Raw genomic sequence first — 22239 nt, forward strand, 5'->3', positions numbered from 1 at the left:
CTTCTCAGATGAGATCCTCCCATGTTCCCAGCCCTCCTGCTGTCTGCCACCTGCCAGCGCTCCAAGACCCCATGCCCTCCCTAGTCCCTACCAGGGGCAGGTCCCAGAGTTCACCCCGGCCCACATCTCCCAGCTATAAGCTAAGTGATCTTCAGTCCCCCAGTCTGCCGAGCTCGGTGACCAGGCCAACCGTGTCCACCACATAGACATGCGTGGCTGAGTACCACGGCTGCCTCTTATGGGGGGATGACCATGCACCCTTCAGTGGCTGGAACAAAGGCTTCTACTACTCATCTCAGCTAAGCATGTGGCTTCCTGCATCTCTGAGGAGACAATTCACCATGTAATCACTCAATACCTGCATTCCTCTATATCCCATTTACCTTTTCTTCCCGCCATCCTGGTCTCAGGATCACGTGCCCCCTGTAAGTCTACCTGCACTCATAAGTCTGTTCATTTTCCAAAGCTGCTATATGTCAAGCTTTCACTATATACGAGATGCAAAAACTTAACTGAATTATTTCATTAATCCCCACAACCCTGTGAACCACTAAGTATAATAATTCCCAGTTTGTTTACACGAGGAAATAGAGCCCTGGACAAGTTAAATGATTTGCCCAAAAGATCAAATAGCTGGTAAACAACATGGTGGCAATTTGAACCACAGTCTCTCCAGTGCAAGAGCATACTCTTGATCAGCTCACCATGATTTCTCATTCATTAACATTCATCTCGTAACCTGCACGGTGCTTGATACTGAGGATTCCCTGGGGAACAATGGGAGGCACTTCCCTGGAGGAGCTCTCAGCAACCAGAGGAGATGCGCTGTAAACAAGATTCGGGAGAATGGCGCCGTGAAAGGCCTCAATGGGAATACAGAGGCGGCAAGCTGCCTGCACTCCCTGCCCCCATCCCCTTGCATTTCCAACATCTCCTTCTTGGGAACCCTGGGTGGCGCAGCGGTTTAGCGCCTGCCTTTGGCCCGGGGCGCGATCCTGGAGACCCAGGATCGAATCCCACATCGGGCTCCCGGTGCATGGAGCCTGCTTCTCCCTCTGCCTGTGTCTCTGCCTCTCTCTCTCTCTCTCTGTGTGACTTCATAAATAAATAAAAATTTAAAAAAAAAAAAAAAATCTCCTTCTTCACAAGTTATGCTGCCCCACATTATCTCAACACCATCTCCATCTCCTGTGTTAAAAACAAAACCTCTCCCCTCCACAAACAGTCCTCAGCAATCACGATCATCAGTGGCTTTGAGAGGCATCAAGACATTGTGTGCTTGCTGATCCTCTCCACCCTTCTACCTCCCATCCCAGGAAGTTGGCTCTCTCCTCTTCTACCTCTCACTGCCTGATGGAAGGAATGTGTAAGGATGGAGGACCTCCTCCCTCACTAGGAAGCCATGGGCTCCCTCTTAGTCTTCATCTCTCTTCAGTTCTCAGCAGCTCCTACAACCCGACCTCCTTCCTGGAATCCTGCTCCATGCCCCAGACATCAGGAGCTTCCTTTCGGATAACTACTCTTCTTCAACTGGCCCCCTCACCACTTCTCTCGTCCATAATCCTGCATCTTCAACTTCCCCAGCCTTCAGACCCCCCTGCTCACCCCACCATTGGAACCTGTCCACTGTGGTTCTGCTGACCCCACAAGCTCAAATTCTGTTAAGCAAAAGCCAGCTCCTGCCCTACAAAACCTGTTCCACACTTCTGGTTTTCTTACTCTGCCTAAGACCAGTGCCACTCTTGGTTTCTGAGGCTTAACACCTCAACATCCTCTATAGCACCTCCTTCTCCTTGACTCTGCTCATAAGGCCACACTGTGCCCACCTGTCTCCCGTCAGCAGGGCCAGCCTCTACCCCTCTGCACCCCCAAGCCAGGTCCACCAAGTCTCCGGCGGCCTGTTACACAGATCCCTATGCTCCACACGCCACACTCCCGGGCCATGTAGACAACTGGCATTCTAAACCTGCTCAACTACAGTTCTCCACAGATGACTGATTAAAGTCCACTCTCCCTAGCACATCCTTCTGTTAACTCCTCCATTCCTTGACAAAAGCTCTGGCCAAATTAGACTTGTTGCCAGAATAAAACTTGCTCACTCTGACATGATGCTTTGGACAACTCCTCCTGTCTGCAATAGCATCATTCCACCTATTGAAATCCTATCCATTCATTCCTCAAGTCCGTGACATGTAAAAAAGAGAACAGATGGTCAAATTTTAAAACCCCTTGTGCAACCCTAACGAACTGACGGATCTGAGAAATGATCATCAGTGGCTCAGAGACATTAAGACATTGTGGGCATGCTGACGGAAGCAGACCTACCACTTATTAAATATCCTTGCAAAAAATATTTTAAGATAAAATCTGATCAAGTCTCTAGATTTAACTACCAATTTCAGGAAATAGAGGTGATAAACACATTAAATACCATGAAAATGCAACCAGCAAAATTCAGATTATAGGAAAACATCCAGGACAAATTACTCTGTCATGCTTTTTCTTTAAGATAGAGAGTGCAAGGAGGGGTTGGAGACAGAGGGAGAGGGAGAGAGGGAATCTTAAGTAGGCTCCATCCCCAGTGCAGAGCCTGACAAAGGGCTTAAGGCTAGATCTCACAATCCTGAGACCATGACCCGAGCTGAAATCAAGAGGCGCTTCACCAAATGCATCCCCCAGGTGCCCCTTTGTCATTCTTTTAAAGAAATGCAAGGACAAAGCAAAAAGAGGAGGAGGAGGAAATCTATAGATTAAAAGACACCATAAAACACATTTCATAGATCTTATCTGAATCCTGATTCAAACATACCAGAAAAATATGAAGGAAGTAGAGAAATTTGACCACAGCTAAATCTGTGATAATACTGATGAATTAGTATTAATATTTTAGGTGTGGCAATGGTGCTGTGGTTAAGTATGAATAGGTCTTTTTGAGGTCCATAGTCTGCTACTTAGGGATAAAATGGTACTTACAACTTATTATCAGGAAAAAAAAAAATAACAGATGTAATGAAATGTGAATGATGTTTAAGTTTAGGTGATGTGTTGGGACACCTGGTGGCTCAGAGGTTAAGCATCTGCCTTCGGCCTAGGGTGTGATCCTGGGGTCCTGGAATCAAGTCCCACATTGGACTCCCTGCATGGAGCCTGCTTCTCCCTCTGCCTATGTCTCTGCCTCTCTCTGTGTCTCTCATGAATAAATAAAATCTTTAAAAAAAAAAAAATAGTCTAGGTGATGTGAATGAAGACTAATCAACTTATTCCTTTATCTTTTAAATTCTGCTCCTGTAATTCTAACTCAAGGAATAATCAGACCTGGGAGGAAAATTCTATTGCTTTCCTGCAAAGCACCAAGATATTCGCAATAGGTTTCTTCATTTATAAGTAAATCCAGAAACTGCCAGTCCCCACAGTAAGGGTACCATAAAGCACATTATCATTCACCTATTACAAGGTTTGCACAACTCTGAAAAATGATCCTTTACTAAGATGCTCGCTAAGCGACCGAACTGCTGGCTAAGGGTCCATGATGTGTTAAGGAAAAAACAAAAAAGCAGTTTGGGGATTTTAATATAGAAAATTTCATTTGGCGAATGTTTGAAATGAATGGAAAGAGGCAGAAATAAAAAGTGAAATGTCATTTGTCTGGGTGTTGGGTTCTTCTTTGCTGCTTCTCCATAATTGGGGCAAAATTACAACTAACTGGGGTGGGAAGAGAAATGCGACCCATCTTTCAAGGTCCAACCCAAATGTCCTCATGTATGTGAAACATTTTCCAAAAATGGTCTTCCCTGGCTGGAAGCTTCTCCCTCCTGAAATTCATGTGTGGAGTGTTTTCCTCCCACATGGTCACCGCTATACCTCCCCCTCCTGCATGGGAAGCCCTTGAGAGCCAGGCCCTTGTCCCAGGAATCTCTGTATTTGCCACAGTACTCTATACATGGTGGGTCTGCAAAAACTTTTGCTGAAATGCATCCAGTAGCATCCTTCCACCATCTCTATCTGCTAAATGAAGTTTAAGAGCTACAGGGGTCTTGGGTAAATGCTGATGCGTACAATCCCAAGAAGGAGCAACTGCTTACACTTTGCACCCTACACATCTCTCCTGCCCTGGTCCAGTCCTGGTCCCACCCTGGCTAAGTCCCCATGCCTGCGTATTGGAATGCATCAGCACTCAGAAGCCTGTCATTTCGAGTACACATCTGCCAAGCACGGGTGGTCAGCTGTGCCCTAAGCTGCATAATATCAGTGCCACCTACCACCCAAACCACAGCGATGCTTTACAGTGAATCCAGTCCAACTACCTCTGCCTCTAACCCCAGTAACAAATCTATATGCCCTGCTGAAATCTTTCAATTTGTTTCTATGTTTCTACACACTCAACTACAACCTATCTTCCTAGAAAATGATCTTACTCGGCTAAGTAAGCCAAATATAAAATGGCACACATTTCATCTAGTTATTATAGTCTGGCTAAATAACCCAGAAGTTACAGTTCTTTACCACAAACCAGACCCAAAAGAACAAAACTTTAACCCAATGTTACCTAAGAAAACAACACTACCCACAAAATGAAACAGCCAGACCTGTTAGGTCAATGTTAAGTCAGTCCTCGTGGGAGAAAGGTGGTGTGCGGCTCACAAATGCTTATTTACCATCTCATTTCTGGTCAAATGCTCGGTTCAGCTCATAGGGGACAGTCCAGTGGCTTGCTGGCCCTGTTACAGGGGCAATTCCAACTCACGGGCAGCAGAAGCTATCAATACAGCAGTGACGCAGGCCAGGGCCAGGCAGAGTGGTGGGACAGGAACCTACCCTTACACAGAGATGAAAGCATCTGCACCCTCACCCTCCCTGACATCGCACTCTGACTAGCACAAGGCTCCACAGGGGGCAGGCTTAGCCGCTCCCCTCCCCTGGGCAGTGAGGAGAACTGCATCCTGGGCACCCGCGAATCCTCAGGGGAACCTTGCGCTAGGTCCTAGATGCAGCTGCCCCAGCATCATCTTGTAAACAGGTCATCTGACATCTGAACCTGAGTCCTGCTGAGCCCGAATCCCAATCTGTTACACCATGCTGAACCACAAATGCAAAATAAGGCAGCCAGATGTGATCTCTGTGCTCCTCTCTGGGCCCGTGGACATATCTGGTCCCTGGGACAAGATGCTGCATGCATGCCCAAGAGGTGGCAAGGGAGCAGCGGTGCTGAAGGTCAGACTGCAGGTGAAGAAACTGAGCTGAGAGCAGCCTCTGGAGAAGCCCACTGTTCCCCGGAGCCAGCACCACACTCTCCCATGATTCCCATAAAGGACCCAAGGTCTAGAAGAGAATGGATGGCAAAGAAAGGTCACCAGGTGTTGCCTAGCTTCTCTCTCATCAAATATACTGAGAAATCCCAAAATTCTAGCAATGGAAGGAAGGAAGCTTTTTTTTAGTATGCAGGATATTCCACTGCCCTACTGAATTATTCACTGGGTGCTGCCTATTAAAAAAGGTGAACTGTTGGAGGGAAAGGGGGAGAAAAAGGTGAATTGTGTTTGAAGTCCCTTCCGCAGTTGTGTTAGGCTCCCTGCAGAGCGGACAGCAAGGGCCGCCTACCTGGGCTCACACAGGAAGGCTGTGCTTTCACCGTCTGCTCTCCACACAAGCCACTCCCTGAAGGACGGGTGGCAAAACATGCGGGTTTTGTCTCGCCTCTTAATGAGGAAGCAGGAGAGAGCCTCCATCCTCTGCTGGAAGTCCTCCCATCCCTGCTCCCCTTGGATGTGGCCCGCATTAATAGCCTGGAAGATCTGCTCGTCCGTCATGGGGTGGAGGGAAGCCAGGGCCACGTTTAGAATCGGCAGTGCTCTTTCGAAGGCAGACTGGGTCATGAACTTCATGTTGCACTGCAGCAGATAGAGCTCGGACAAAGACACAGGCACCACCTTGTAGCTGGCACTTTTGATGACCAAGTGTCCCCTTTGGAAGAGGTCCAGGGTGAGTTTGAGGTACAGGTAGGAGCCGAGGCTCCGCAGCACCAGGTGACTGCTCACTTTCCCGATCAGGGCAGCGTCGGCCTTGCCGTTCAGGGAGATGTTGCTGAGGATGTCCTGGCTGCTGTGAACCCTGTGCTGGACGTAGGCATGCAGGTCACTGTGAATGTCTTTGTTGTCAGGGAAGTCATCTAAGGAAAGCTTGACGAAAGGCAGCGTGCTTACAATTTCCTGCAGAAGGGGGAAAAAAAAAAAAAAAAAAAACCCAAAAACCCACAGTGTCACTCCGCAGAGATTTCTTTTTTTATGTTTGCTGCATTTCAAACCAGATTCACTAGTTTTCTTTCAAGGAGGATTTTCATGGATTACAGGGACTCATTGTTTTGTATTAAAACATGTAATAGGATAAGTTGAAGATAAAAAGCTTATGTGAAAGAAATCCTGATGCAAGATCGAATCAATAATGGCTTTCTCGAAGCCCTCATCCGAAGACTCAGAGCCAAGGGAGACGTAAGGAGCCCAGAGCAGACAGTGGCGAGCTGGCCACACCAGCAAAGCGGCAGGGAGACCCTGAGGTGACCTGATACCCATAATCCTTATATTGTGCAGAGGTTATACAACAAGGAAAGACACAAACCAGCACTGTGTATCTAAGAACACGGCCAGACATTGAGATAAGAGACATCCATCATCGTGCATCAGATACTGGGACTGCAGGACTGAGCCAGGAAACCCGAAACTGCCCCGGCCCAGCCTGCCCTGACAAAGCTGCCTACCTTCAGTATAGCCTACCATCTATTTTTTTTTTAAACTGCTGTTCTTCCAAAGTAAACTTTTAAACAGAAGTATAACATACAAACCATCATTGCATGGGGTCATTAATTTTCACAAAGTCAAACATATCTGTGTAACCAGCAGCTAGAAACTGCACATCATCAGCTCCCCGGAAGCCCCATGTCCCCTCCTACCCCGCGCTCCCCTCACCCTAAAGATGAGCACTCTCCTGATACCTCATAGCGGAGAAGAGTTTTTGGGGTTTGTTTCCTTAAGCTTCCCACTATCATTTCTGAAGAATTTAACTCCATGTCCCCATTGAATGTAATAATTACGGGGGGCAGGCTGAGTTAATTGCTCCCATTTGACACAGATGCTAACAAACCTGTGAGAATTTACACAGTTAGTACAGAAAATATAGGACTCCTGCTCCTTTGCTCTGTCGATTGCCAAATTCTGCTTCCTGTGTGATAAATGACTGCAAAGGGTAGGAATCAAATGGCCATAAAAACAAAACATCAAGCTTGGCTGAGGCCTAATGCCACTTTTAATGAGAAAAGAAAGAACTCAAATGCTATTTTTAAATAGACATCATCATAAAAGGGCAAAAATCAAAATCTAAGAGTAATGTCTTTACTAAAAAAGGATAGGGGTAGAGGGAAGGAGTCAAAGGTTGTTAAGATAGGATTTAGGGTTCAAACGAGGGGAAAGATGAGGAAGAGAATTTAAAAAAAAAAAAAAACTCTTCATCTGGCTGCAAGTGGTTTAAGTTTTATGAGGAAAATAAAATGGATCTTCTTTAAGGCCTTAAAAATCTTTCCTTTGGGGGGAAAAAGTCTTTCCTTTGTCTCTTCATTAAAAAAAACAAAAACAAAAACAAAAACAAAAAAACACAAAGTCGCACTGCAACCCCATACAAATACCTACCAGTATAAATAAATTTTTAAAAAAAAATTTTTTTAAGATTTTACTTATTTATTCATGAGAGACACACGGAGACACGTGGAGACACAGGCAGAGGGAGAAGCAGACTCGCTGAGAGGAGCCTGATGTGGGACTCGATCCCGGGACCCAGGATCACAACCTGAGCCAGGCAGATGCTGAACCTGGATGCACCCAGGCACTCCAGTAGGAATAACTTTAAACTCTAGTAGACAAACTGAATTACATCCAGGGCTGGACACCTGCATTATGGAAGTGCAGGGACAGTGCAATGCTAAGAGCAGACTTTCCTGACACCTTGATTCATGTGCCTCGGAAGGTAAAAAGGTGCTTGGTTTCACCCATTTGGGGCTTTGTGGACTAAATATTTCAAAGTCCTAATATAGTTTTCAATTCAGCAGCTAAATGCTTTATAACCATTTATGTTATTAATCACACCGTAAAATTTGGGTACGGGGTCTTGCAAAGAGATTGGAGAATTCTTTCTTACCTGAAAATTTGCTCTTACAGTCACAATCAACTTCAGCCAGGCAGGAAATTTAGAAATAATTTTGGTAATAAATGAGGAAAGCGTATCTCCATAGTCAGGCTTATGAAACTCAGCTTCGTTTAAGCCATCTATCAAAATAATGTATTCTTCTTCAGGAATTTTCTGCTCTAAAGGATAAAATAATTTTTTAATTAAGAAATTATACATTTCTATAAAATGGCACCGCCCAGTGTATTTTAATGTACACTATAAAGCATTAAGGAAAACTAAAAAGGTTTACATGTATTGCAGAAGAAATGATTTTCACAGAAGCATATTTTCTATTAAATTTATAATGAAAACCAAAGCACACATCCAAGAGAAAAACAAATCTTATAAAACAGTTTTCAGAAACATATTGCATTATACACATTAACAGGATTTCACCCAGGTATATAGATACAGTTAGCTCTTCATAAACTCCCGTCACTGGGGTGAGCTACAGCTAAGATAACTAGCACATACAGAGATTAACTCTGGAGAAGACTCTGGATCCTCCCCCATAGAACTCTGTCAATGGATGCCAGGAATAAAAACTGACCCTCAAAGGAGAAGCATCTGGCCCAAGGCACACAACCAGCCAGTGGAGAGAACTTCTCTTTTATAGATGTCTAAAATAGGAAGCCTCAATTGGTTTTCCACTTATTAACACCAATTTTCTGCCCAAGAAAATGAGGAAAAATGATGATTTATCTGTTTCAATCCCCTTTTCTCTAGGGAAGTGCTATATAGGCAGGTAAACTAAGCTCAAAAGGTGAGGAACCAGGAGGAGAAAGGGTAAGAAATACAACCTGTAAAAGCATTAAGATCCCTTACCTGGTCAGTTATTTCAAGGGCAAAAAAAGAGAGAAAGAAATCAAATAGACACTTCTAGAAAAGCCTTTAGGTTCAACTCAACTGAGCAGAGGCCCTGAAAAAAACCTATGCTGGCAAGTTCCCCCCTCAACCAGTGTACTCCCCCACTAGGTAGGAATGGATATAAAATATGCAAGCAACAGTTTCTAGGGCATAAGTCATCTAAATAACCTCCGGTTACAAATTAGCTCCTTTGGAAATATTCAACTGTAGAGTTAATTCTTTATTAGAGAGGTTTCCTTTAAAACTACATCACTCAAGAAGCATGGAAGAGCTTCAGGGAGATGGTTCTGGGAAAGAGCACACAGATTCACCCACACCCTCCCGGGTACCCGCCCTCACTCCCACCCAAGTCCCTTGAAGGACCTTCCTGGGGACTCTAGGCTCCTAACAAGAGAGAGGGTGTGGGTGGCTGCTCAGAAGTACCATTTCTTAGGCTGGTGAGTGGTTCCAGCACGCCCCTCCTGAAGGCAGCCACCGGGTCCTGCACACAGGACCTGAGGCTCAGCATGCTCTGTAGCTGGGGTTCCTTTATCAGTAGGTCCCTGTAGGCAGCCAGCTGGTGGGACCGGCAGAGCAGAGCTGCAATGCTGTGCACAAACTCGGGCACCAGGCACGTGTATGTGTTATCGGCTTGGCAGTAGTGGTAGGCCACGACCTATGCAAGAAGCAGAGCCATCAGCATTGCCTTCCCCTCCTTCACAAGCTCCCCCCACAATCCCAAACAGATGCGACGTTCCCATCTGCCACAACAGTGAAATATGTTGCTTCTATTCACCAACACGGAGTCATTATTTTGCTTAATTGATTCAGTTATTCTCTTATTCACACGGTTTGCCAAGATTTGGGCAGACTTTTAATTGCAGCCACAAATCCATCGTGATTAGCACTGAGATCAACACCAGTTACTCTGTATTGAAAATAAATGAATAAAACTCATTCATAAAACCTAAAGCCTACCCTGGCTTACAGTAATTCCTAATAATCCCAAAGTACTCAATATCCAGAAGTGCCATATTCACTTCATTTCTGCTTTCAAAAACAGCAGCATTTCCTTGGGAAACTTATCTGCTTCCCCCAAACCAGGTTAAGCTGGCAGCTAGGAAAGTCGTGCTGAAAGTCACAACTGCCTTCTTTCCCAGGCAGGAGGGCCGGGCGGCCTGGTTCAAAACCTCAGCCCCCACCCCACACCTGGCACTGTGGAGAAATTCAACAGCTACACAGTTTGTAGGACCAAAATCAGAAATTACCAAATGCCTGCCAATCACGTGAAGGGACACATAGGAGGAGAGGGGTTCCTGCCCAAGCACTTGAGGGATGAGTTGCCACCTCTGTTGGGATGGATTTGAAGTGGCAGCAGGCCACTCATTAGAGAGCCCAAGGAAAAGTGCCAGATGCAGAACTGTCTTGGAAGAAAACTGCTGTAGATACATGAAAACTCATACCCTTCCACATGTGAATAAAGGCAAGAAGAGTGAAAAAGGTAAAAATGTATTTGTACTTCCTGTTCTTCAGAAGGGGGTGAGTGCCTGCTGTTTCCCTGAGCGCTACACAACCCATGAGGTCTGGTTCACAGCTGACGGCGGCACCAGGTTAAATGCCTTGCCAGGGTGACAGAGGCAGTCAAGGGACATTCTGGGATTATATCCCAGGTCTGCAGACCCTTAAAAAAAAGTGGCAAAAGTAGATGTGGCCAAGTCGGAAATGTCACGTGACTTCAGTTCTAGCTTAGATGTATCAACACTCCGAGGACAGCCGACTGCTCTCCCACCTTCCCCTGGACTGACCGCGGGAACACGGAGGAGCCTCGGGCTTGTACAGACCACCACTGAGACAGTGGGCACCACGGTCTGCCCAGCACGGGGTCTGACAAAAGAAGCCTGCCGACCCCACAGTGAGCCATCAAATCAATCTGGAGCCACGGCAGCTTGTTTCCATTTCATAAACTGAATTTTACAGGCTGTGAGAATGAGTAAAGCCCTAAAACACCTTTGCTTCAGTTTGTGTGATTATGGCATGTGCCAGGTCTTCCGTGTCACGTGCGTCACTTACTGTGGGTCACAAAGTGGTTTGAAAAATCACTGTGGCAGGGTGGCTTTGAAGTCTATACTCCATCCCTCAAATCACTCATTTTGTGTGTGGTGGTTTTTTCTTTTTTTCTAATAGATTTTATTTTATTTATTTTTTATTATTTATTTATTTATTTTTAAGATTTTTAAAGAAAATTTCTATTTATTCATGAGGGACAGAGAGAGAGAGAGAGAGAGAGAGGCAGAGACACACAGGCAGAGGGAGAAGTAGGCTCCATGCAGGGAGCCCGATGTGGGACTCGATCCCGGGACTCCAGGATCATGCCCTGAGCTGAAGGCAGGTGCTAAACCGCTGAGCCACCCAGGTATCCCTAGATTTTATTGATTTATTCATGAGAGACACACAGAGAGACGCAGAGCCACAGGCAGAGGGAGAAGCAGGTGCCCTGCGGGGACCCTGATGTGGGACATGATTCCAGGGTCCTGAGATCACGCCCTGAGCCAAAGGCAGACGCTCAACCACTGAGCCACCCAGGTGTCCCCAAGATCACCCATTTTTAATCAGATGACTGCCCCAAATCAGTGGCCAGGGCTACTAATGCCAGTGAGGAGCGGCTCTCACCTGAGAAGTCTGCCCCAAAGTCAGCCCCAGGGGGTACCGTCACTCGATGCTCCTCACACTAGCCACCTCAGGTTCCTCAGCTTTGCAAACTCACACCGCTGCTGCCCAGGGAGCCCAAGCAGGTAAGCAAGAGCGAGTGATGCCATTGCTCTAATGCAGAGGGTGGTTTATGAATGTGTGACAGATGCTGAGCAGATGGAAGATTTCAGAAGGACCCTGGTGACTACGAATCCACAAAGGGAAAGTCAGCCGAGTCTTCCTTATACCATCACAGAAACCTCTGACAGAAGGACGCAGGGAATCAAAGTCCCCAGGCAAGGGAGCACAGGCGTGGGGGCCCAGGTCACATTCAAAGCTCCCCGTTTCCTGCTCTGGGCACCAAGGGAACACCAGCACATGCTTAGAAGGATGGATTTGTGGCACCGGAGATACGACCTGCTGCTTTGAGGAATTCTTTCAATCCATTGTTTAAGATGAATAAAAAGCCCACTGCCAGTGTCTGTAGATATGTATTTTCATTAATACCTTTTACTTGGAGTACTCTATCACTATTTAACAAGAGCTACGTTTTTGCATTAAGCAATTGTGTCTGTTTTAAGATCTCTAAATTCCTTTCTCAGAAGCCAAACAAATCTCTCTCTCTCTCTCTCTCTCTCTCTCTCTCTCTCTCTAGAAGGCTCCCCTAGAACAGGAGCAGATTACCTTAGAAGCAAGGTATTTCACTGCATCCTCTCTCGGCCTCTGGTTCTCAGGACTATCAGACCCAGATCCAGGGGGTGTTTTGGCCGTGTTGGTAACACCTGCAGAAGAACTCGGTGAAAGTAATGGGGTGAAAGGAAGATCCTGGGAGGAATCTGAAGCTGCAGAGAAAGAGGCCAATTTCATTATTACAATATCAGAACAGTGGTACAGACTGAACATATTTCTTGATTAGACCCAGGGAGTATTTTAATAGGTAATGAGTGAACATGGTCCCAAATGTCAAAGTCTAAGGGGAACACAAGTGTCCCTCCCAGGCCTGTCTCCCATCCACCCAGATACTCTCCTGGCAGAACTGCTGTTTCTAGTTCCTTTTGTAAAATTTTTTTTGCTTAAAAAAATATCTTTCATAGCTCACTTGTTCCTGTTCACCATGTAAGAGACACTTTCTTTTAATGAGTTTATTAATAAACAAAATAAGACATGACTAGTCAAATATTTAGTTACTACATCCCATTTTAAGTTAGTTTTTATACTTTGATAAATCCAGCATAGAAGACAAAGGCTGTGGAGAACAGGGTACAAAAGAATTGTGTACAGACTCCTCCTGGCTGCTTCCACCAGGAGCCTAACCCCCTTGGTTTTAGGACCCAAACTGCACTGGGCACCGGATCCAGCCTCAAAGCCCATACACAGAGGGAGACAGGCCTTACAGCTGGGAGAGAACCAGGGAAGAAGGCTGGCCTTGCCCCAGAAGATGGCTCCCTGGGTGCCAGGAAAAATGGGAGGGTTTAAACAGTTCACCCACATGTGCTGGCAGATCTGAAACAGCAGCTGGAAAACCTTGAGGAAAACCGAGAATGGGTTGTCTGTCCATACTTCCACTTGGCAAGTCCAGCTCTTTCCTCAGGGCTAGGTGCTGCTGGGTACCCCTCTCCCCAAGGGGCAACCTCAGGGCTGTTTATAGCAATGACCTGCCATCAGCTTTCCCAGGAGGAGTCAGACTCCAGGAGCACACAGAGGAGTGGGGGTACTGCTGTCCCTAGGAACCCGCTCCTGGTGCCTCCCCACTCCCAAGGCCTGTCCCCGAGAATTCACCTCCCTGGTGAATAGGTCATGGCCACGCACTGGGATTGATTCTACAGATAGGAAGTGTAAACCTGGCTTTCCTCATAATGATTTCCCGTAAGCAGAGCCTGAAGCCACGTGGTCAATACATGAGGAAATAAACACATTTTTTAAAACAAAAACAAAATTATGTCCTTACATTATATCATAAAGCAGACAAGTAGTTAAACATGCACATACTTTTAGGTGGTGAACTGGGGCTGCTGGAAGCAATCTGCCTCATGCGGCTTCCGTGGCAGCTAAGTGCCACCAATTTAGAAATGATTGCTGTCTTCCCAAAGCCCACGTTCCCAACAACCACGGCTCCTCTGTTTTCGGTCAGTTCTCTGTTCCTCAAGTTTTCTTCTATCTGGTGAAAGAGCCAATCCCTTCCCACAAACACAGAGTCTGTTGTTATGCTTGGTACTTCAAACAGCAGGGGTTTCAACAAAATGTCCTGTGGCTTGTAGGGAGCAAATCGTGCTTAGAGGGGGGAAAAAAATTATTTTAGAAGAATGTCATAATTTCACACACTGAAAAACTCAATTTAATATTGCTCGTATATTATACTTAGTATCTGCCTTTAGTTTTATGCCTCAAGAGGATCTGTAAGTATTTCCAATCTAGCTCTATTACTACTTCTGTAATACCTCACTTATAATGCCTGTTGGTTTTACAAAGGGTCCTATTAAAAGGACTTGCTAGTTCTTTCACATCAGGACTCAGGGCAGACATGCAGAGGATTAGAGAAAAGAGATGCAAGTGGCCAAACCAGGGCTCACTGGTTTGTCTAAGAGTTTCTAAGATAGGCTTCTTCCCATTACTGTAGGGAAAGGTGTGTTCCTCAAGGGAGGACCCCAGCTCTCATGTCAGTGTGATGATGTGTGGCCCTGTCAGGTGTGAGGTCTGAAGACCACCCAAATGTGCTTTACAAGGAGGTAGCCAATAGCCCAAAGAAGTGAAAACAAGGCTGATTCTTTGTTGGTATAAAATTAAATTACCCTTCACTTCAAAGCACTGCAGAATTATTTTTCAACTCCAGAAATGAGTTGATCACATGTTTTAAGGAAGAAGCCATTAGTAGATCAACCTTTAGTGTGCTCACATATGCGCACACACACGTGCATGCACACATACATACACACATACGTGTCATGCTTTTAAATGAGCTGGCTTAAGCGCTGGTTATCCAGATCCTCAATGTTGAGTGAATGCATTCATTATATCCTTTATCACAGCAGATGCAAAGATAAGTACCTTTAACTTCCTGTGCCCTACCTCCGGCTGTATTGTGCCACGGCAATCTAATTGATGTTCGAAGAGGGGCATTTCTCTGCCCGTCTAAATAACTCAGATCTTCCAATTTGGTTGAGCTTGTCGCTGTAATATTAAACTCAAGTTTAGTCTTTTCAAAGTTGATTTTAATATCATACCCAAACTACTATAAATTAGAAATCACTAAAGCAATTTCGTTCAGGCTTTCAACAAAATTTACTTCAAGGGAATTTTGGTTTTGCTTGCCCACCCTAGCTTATTTCTCCGGCAGGGAGGTTAACTGAAAAATTGTAAAAACCAAATGTTCCTCATTCTTAAAGTTGTGGTGGTGTGGCTGCCGGAATTCTCCATTATTCTTGGAAGAGATGGACTTCACCAAAAATTTTTATGAAGAAATGTGACCAGCAAGTGTCACTCTGTAAAGCTGCAAAACTTACAGCAAACACACAACATGGTACTAGAGTCTTCACTGCAGCTCTGGAGAGCCTTCTGTGGTTGCTGGAATTCCAACCTTGTTAATTAAGTGAACAGATTCTGCAGGACAATCACCACTGCTTAAACACTAAAAGTCAGCTCCTGACTGTAAAAGTAGCTATGCAGATTTCATCAGAAATAAATGTATTCCTAAACTTTAAATTTTTATGTCTATATTATTTACTATATTATATGTATTTTTTTAATTCTGAAAGGAAGTAACATTTACTTATGTTCAAATCAGTAAGACTCAAAGCACATAGGTACCAGTTAAGATGCAATAAGTCTATTCAAGTATATATACCAGTTGGATTATAAAAACCAATACAAAATAATGTTGCTAATTCTTAGCAAATCTTAACAATACACACACAGTACATTTTTGCCCTAGAAGAAAAAAAAAGAACTTCCTCTTATTTACATATACATCCTAGGTCACGATGAGAGAATTTTAAATAAAATTAACCTGATTTGTTTGTGGGTTAAGTGACCCAACATGCAGTACTGTTGATCCTAGACATACAATTCTCTTCCAGGATAATAAAATATAGGCATCATTTGAGGGTAAATGAGTGAGAGGGAAGAGCTGAATTCCAAGGGCTAAGGCTTCTAAGGACTGGTGAAATCATTAGTGGGACCAAGTTTCAAGGGAAAGAAGTCAAGTTGGGCCATCCGTCTGCTGAAAACCTTCTGGCTGCATAGCAGCCAGCCACTGACCAGTATCATCTGCTCAATCTGGGTCTTCCTTATTTCCCCTCCTGAGGCTTTCATTCTTTTCTTCCTCACTGTTGGCAACCCCCCATCCCCACCCCATTAATCCTTCATTCAATAAGCACCTGGGCAGCTCCAGGGCTGGCTCTGTGGTGGCATGTCCCTTCTTGCCGGTTCCCCAAAGGGCAATCCACCCCATGCCCTTCCCACTTCCCCAGTCCCAGGAGAGACATCTGACACCTTGACTTCACAACAGCATACACTTATGCTCCTGTATCTTTTTGGTGACTATCCACACCCTATTTACACATCGTGTGCATACTTATGTCAATACTCTACACAAATCTTTCCCATTAGAAAGACTCAGGTAACTCCCTATGTAGGAATTCCAAGTGAGCCTAACTTATGGGAATCCAATGGCAACCTCTAGCTTCTCTCTGGATCATTCACTACTAAGGTATGTGATACTTTCTGGAGGGCCACTGGGACCAAACTCATTACCCTGGGTCCCTACAATTCCACCTCCTAGAACATACATTTCTAGGTTCCTGCCTTGGATCTGGGACTCTCCCTGGCCTCTGCAAATGCCCCTCTCCTCAACACACCTTACCATGAACACACCCACATGTTGGAGACTGAGGGACAAGTAGCAGCCACAGCTGTAACCTGTAAACCAAGTTCAGTTCAGAGCTGGAACAGCCACAAATATCTGACCTGTTGCTTCAGCCCTAGGGAATTCAAAGACATCTGGAGCTTCCAAAGGGCTTCCTATTTCCCTTCTTCACCTGACCTTGTAGAACATGACATTCAGTTTATAATTCTGTGACAACTGCAAGGATTAAGAGCACAAGACTATACAAAGGGCATTCCAAAGAGAGGATTGCAAAAAAGCAGCCCAGCTTGACACAGATGCAGGAGATGGTGAGGCTTCAAACACCTCTGTTTTCAGATTTCCAGTCACCACAGCTCTGGCTCTGAAGCACGTAACAAAGTGGCTTCACCCACTCTGCAGCTCTGATTCTTTCAAACAAGATTCAGATGCGGTGAAATGGACCCTGGCTCAGTGGGGCTGAAAGCCAGGAGCTGCCCACTCCCTCTGCTTTCTAAGCTGTTGTCAAGGCCACCGAGAGAGGCTCAGGTTGGGATGGCGAAGCTTCAGCTGCCTGCTTGGCACCCTGGGACTCCTCACCTGGCAGAGCAAGCTCCTTGGGACCACATGCTGCTTTCTTGCACACGCGCACAGTAGAGTCTCAGACGTTACCAGCATGACAATTACACTCACTCTGGCATTCAACAATAAATGTTTCCAAAATCCTCAGCACGACTCAGGGTCAAGAAAAATCAGAGGTAAAGCAATAATTTTATTTGCTGCGATAAACCTACTGCTGGTATCCCTGTAGGTAAATTCTATACTTCTTGCACACACACACACGGTGTCTAACATCTGAGTGAGAAGGGTATTTTAAGATGCTATAGGAAAAGAGTTTTTTGAGAAGTGGGGTCGGGTGGAGGGAGAAGAACAAGAAAACTCTAAACTGAGAAAAAGGAAACACCTGTTGAAACACCACGGACCAACATATCAAAGGTAAATGCCATAAAGTCTAGGCAATAACCAGTTAGAATTTCAAGAAAACTGGCTGGCCATTCCATTTGCTGGTTTCTTGGAAAACTGAATACAGTGTCTGTGATCTACTTAGAAAGCATTTCAAAAGGAAAAAGAAGTTAGTCAAAAAGAGTAGAACCGAGTCACCCAACTTCTAGATTATCTAAGATATCATTTTAAAGGCTTCTCATTCTGTTTTCTAACAAAGGAATGAGGTGTCCTGCCACACATTTGATGTGGTATAAAGAACCTGACTGCAGCATGTGAAACCAATTCCACTCCAACAAATACCTTTACAAAGAAAATCTCTGTATGCTAAAACAATCTCCAAACCTAGTCAACTTATTTTTATAGTCTTTGACATAATAATTTTACTAAATTTACTGTACTAGACACAACAGTAAAGAAACAGCCACAGTTCTTTGTAACAGGCTCACTGACAGTAAAGGCTGGCAACTTCAGGCACTTGTTTCCACACTCTCAACCACCACCACCCAGGGGAGAGGGGGGCCAGATCCCCTGGGGCAGCTGTGAACAGAGGCCTGGCATCATCTTTCCTTCACCTGCCAGGCCTCAACTCTGCCCTCCTAGGCCAAATTTAATTGTCTGATGTTTGCCAAATGGCAATTTGTGTTTATGTGGATCTTCACATGCAAATACTTCCAAGGGACTGCAATAAATGATCCCTGACATATTTTAATCCTTCTAACATTGAGGGTTGGGTACTACCCTGTTTGTGGCAGCTGGCCTTCTAATCAGTAGACGAGGTGCTACACACAGTCTATACAACCTGAATCTTTTATTCTTTTCAATGATAATTGGAAAAATCTTGCCATGACTTCTTAACTGAGTTCAGCTTCAGGGATACAGAAGGTGGGTAATGAAGACTCTCCTGGACTCCAAGCTTGTTAACAGATACCATGAGGTAAGGAACTTGCTTATTTCCAAAATAAGCTTTTAGTTTATAAAATTTGCAACACAGAAGAAACCAGCAAGCCCATTAGGCCAGGCAGCCACTGCTCAAAGCCAGAGGTAAAAACCCTCCCACCATTCCACAGGAGGTCTAGCTCAAGTGTGTACATAGACCCTAATGAATGAGCACAGCTGAAATCAGAAAGCCTTGCTCCATAATCACTGCAGTCTCCTGGAAAAGCTCAGCTCATATCCACTGTCACTCCATGTGGCAGGAGACCACACGAAAGAGACATCAGGCAGAAAACATAACCCCAAATTGGGGGGGGGGGGGGGGGGGGGAGCTTTCAACACTATTCATGTATTAATGTGTGTCCTAATTTTTAAATAGCTTGATTAAATTGAATACAAGTTTGCTATTTTGTTGTAGTCAATAAAACTATCAAGTTCTGGGATCATACAAACGAGCCATTCATCATACCTAGGTAGACGCGACCTAAAACGCCTCTGGTGCAACACTCTATGCGGTCGTCGGTAATGGGAGAGCAGTGGGAAGGCCTAAAAGCTTCTGGAAGAACCATCACTCAGTACGCCTAACGTTCCTCAGAACTGCTCTCTAGTAGACACGCCAAATCCCTCTTCTGGAACAAGGCCATTTACTTCCTTTGAAAGTGAATTAGAGCTACCTCTCAGAATTTCTCCATTAGGGCCACTTATGTATCAGCTGCTTCAGAGTTCCATTGAAAAAAAAAAAAAACGCCCAGAACCACCAGGCTGGCCTGCCACATCCCCAAGGAGCAGTTTAGAAAAATCCTTTGATGTAGGGAGCGAGGAGAACCTAGGTCTTTGTGTTAGGAGAGGAGAAACTTTAAGTGCTATGTTGGTAACAAAGAAAGACTGAAACACTGAAACAAGTCATCTTCTAAATTCAACCCAAGAGCAGAGTTTAAAAACTCGGAACCGTAAAAGCAGACAGGACAGCTCAGAACCAGAGTTCCTTCCTTCCTTCATCCCACTGCTCTCCTTGCTTGACCATCACCCACTGTCAACTAGCAACAGTCACTCCTTGTGTGTCCTGGCCTTGCTCCAACTGCCCCATCCTGCTGAGGAGCATCCGCCTTACCTGCTTGCACTCCCTGGATTGAGAGGCCTCACCTCCACTGCATGTGTTTTAAGCTGTGAGCTCCCTTATAACTGAAGGATACAGAAAGTGGACCTCCCATCTGTATGATGGGCCTCAACTATAAAAAAATAAGTTTGTAAGTTGGATCAGAAATTCCTTGAGTGATAGTAACAAACTCATTCTAAAGAAGAATTCCTATTTACCAAGATGTAATAAAATGTGATAAATTTACTCAGGCTTAAAATATCAAAAACGAAGACAAGTTTTTGGCACTTTTTTCCTTCATACACAAAAGAGCCATATAGTCTAAATATTAGTTTTACAGAATTCCAGAGTGGAAGGATCACTTAATAGACCATTAAGGACAGCCTTATCATGTTTACAGATGAGTAAACTGAGGCCTAAACAACGTAAGTGCTCGACCCACAATTGCAAAGCTGGCTTGTGTCTGGATCAGATTCCCAAGTGGAGAGAGTGAACATGGGGCACTTTGGACCCACTGACATAATCCTTCTGGAGAGAGGCATGGCCTTACCTGCAACTGAGTTGGGCCGTGGCATTACTAGCGAGTTGGAGCTCTGAGAATAAGGGACCGGACCATCTCCAACTGAGGCTTCAGTTTTGGGCAGCACGCTCTCCGCTGACCCAGGGGGCTCCTCTTCTGCCACTGGGGAGCAATTATCTGCCCTGCGATCATGAAGCACTCCTTTCTGTACCCCTAACCTTAGGCTTCCGTCCTTATTCCATTCCAAACTGGAGCCACTCCGGTCATCATTTTCGGATGAACTTGTAATTGTGGCTGAAATGAGAGACCAAAATACTTTGAAGGAGGCCAGGCATAGCTGGGACTGTTGAGAGTTAACACAAGCACACTGCCCTCCCCGTGATCAATGGAAACTTTTCCAGTCCATGCAGATTTTTATCAAAGTATGTTTCATACAATATTTTGGTAAATTAGAAGAATGTTTACTTATCAAGGAAAATAAACTAAGTCATTCTACAAGGGAGGGGAAAAAAAAGCTGGTAAGATAATGAAAAAGCTATCTAAAAGTATCTGATTAATAGTAAATCTATGTAATTTAGAGATGATGTAGCATCTCTCTTTAACAAAGATAAATTGCTCACAAAAGAATTCATGTCTCGTTAAATTCCTTTGAACCTATATATATTTTTTCCCAAATTAATAGTTGTATACGGGGGGAGGGGACAAGGCGATACAACGGTTAATGCAGAAAAGATGCAGGAGAAAATTTATGAAAACAAAAATATAACTATAAAGTCAAGCAGAGAATTTGATCCTTAGAATTAAACTTAGTAAGGTCTGTTCAAAAAGAACCAGAGAGAGTGACTTGACTTTATTCCTTTGGCAGCACAGAATAGAAAACCTCCCAGCACACAGAAAACACAAGCATGGGAAGGGATGCTGGACTACAGAGTTATAATTTAGCTTCTAAGAAAGAAAACCAGCATGGATAACCACCTCGGCAAAAGAGGAGGAATATGACACAAGAAAACAGCAATATTCACCCTACATGGCTTCTACAGCCACTTCCAATGTAAACACCGGAGCCCCTGCAAGCACAGGTTGCCGTGGACCCAACACTGGCTTGTGTCCAAGAGCCACGTCTTCTGACCCTTTGTGGTCCCTGTTTGCATCCCCACAGCCCAGGCCTTTACCGGAGAGAGCCAATGGGGTGTGGCAGATCGGAGCGTATGGAGACCAGCACCTGGATTGACCTACCCGCTATCAGCAGGCTGGTGAATTAGCTCCAACAGCCTGTTATCTAGAATCAAGGGTCTGAGTTTTGTTTTGCTTATTTTTAAGATGCTCTTTAAAGGTTTAGAAGTAAAGACAAAACAATTTCCTTGCTATTGACCGCAGGATACTCTGTCACGATTCTAAAATGGTCTTTACTCCTGTTGCTCCAGTCTGGACTCATTATCCACGGTTTGTCTCCCTATTTAAAAATCCTTCCCGGGCAGCCCGGTGGCTCAGCGGTTTAGCACCTGCCTTCGCCCAGGTCCTGGTCCTGGAGACCCAAGATCGAGTCCCCCATAGGGCTCCCTGCATGGAGCCTGCTTCTCCCTCTGCCTGTGTCTCCGCCTCTCTCTCTGTGACTCTCATGAACAAATAAATAAAATCTTAGAAAAAAAAAAAAAATCCGTCCTGCATGCTGAAGCCTCAGACTATCTCGATCTGGTGTCTTCTTTCTGAGCAGCACAGCACCTGGCACATACTAAGTGCTCAACAAATATTTGCTTATTCAATGAAAAAGAAAATGAACAAACTTCTCTTCCAACTGTGGTCAGAGACACTACACTTAATCTCATTGTTATTGATTCAGGACTTGATATCCTGTCTCTATCCACAATCTAATCTGGGACAGGCCCATCACTGGGTGTCCGCCCTTACTCCCAGCATTTATTTCCAAGTATTCTATCAACAGTATTAAAACTGATTTCTCCATCTATTTGGAATCCATCACAGTCTTGTGTTTTATCAAAGGGACCATTCATATGAACATAAGTATATCAAGTATGACTCTTTCCACCCTGAAAATGCTGGTGGTCGTGGTGGTAATGGCAGCCACTAACATTTAACTTAAGG

At 44.8% G+C, this 22239-nt stretch overlaps 1 protein-coding gene across 1 annotated transcript in view; it reads right to left on the reverse strand.

Moving 5' to 3' along the window:
• The window catches only part of TANC1 (tetratricopeptide repeat, ankyrin repeat and coiled-coil containing 1), a 223611-nt gene that overhangs the window by 37871 nt on the left and 163501 nt on the right, over positions 1–22239 (reverse strand). The window contains exons 8-14 of the mRNA XM_077883375.1: positions 20167–20430; positions 14812–14913; positions 13735–14016; positions 12430–12587; positions 9502–9733; positions 8182–8348; positions 5599–6206 (exon numbers count right to left, since the gene is read on the reverse strand). Of these exons, the coding sequence (XP_077739501.1) occupies positions 5599–6206; positions 8182–8348; positions 9502–9733; positions 12430–12587; positions 13735–14016; positions 14812–14913; positions 20167–20430 (1813 nt within the window). The remainder of the gene's footprint in view (positions 1–5598; positions 6207–8181; positions 8349–9501; positions 9734–12429; positions 12588–13734; positions 14017–14811; positions 14914–20166; positions 20431–22239) is intronic.

This window comes from Canis aureus, chromosome 34 (genome assembly GCF_053574225.1).
Source record: "Canis aureus isolate CA01 chromosome 34, VMU_Caureus_v.1.0, whole genome shotgun sequence".
NCBI lineage: Eukaryota > Metazoa > Chordata > Mammalia > Carnivora > Canidae > Canis > Canis aureus.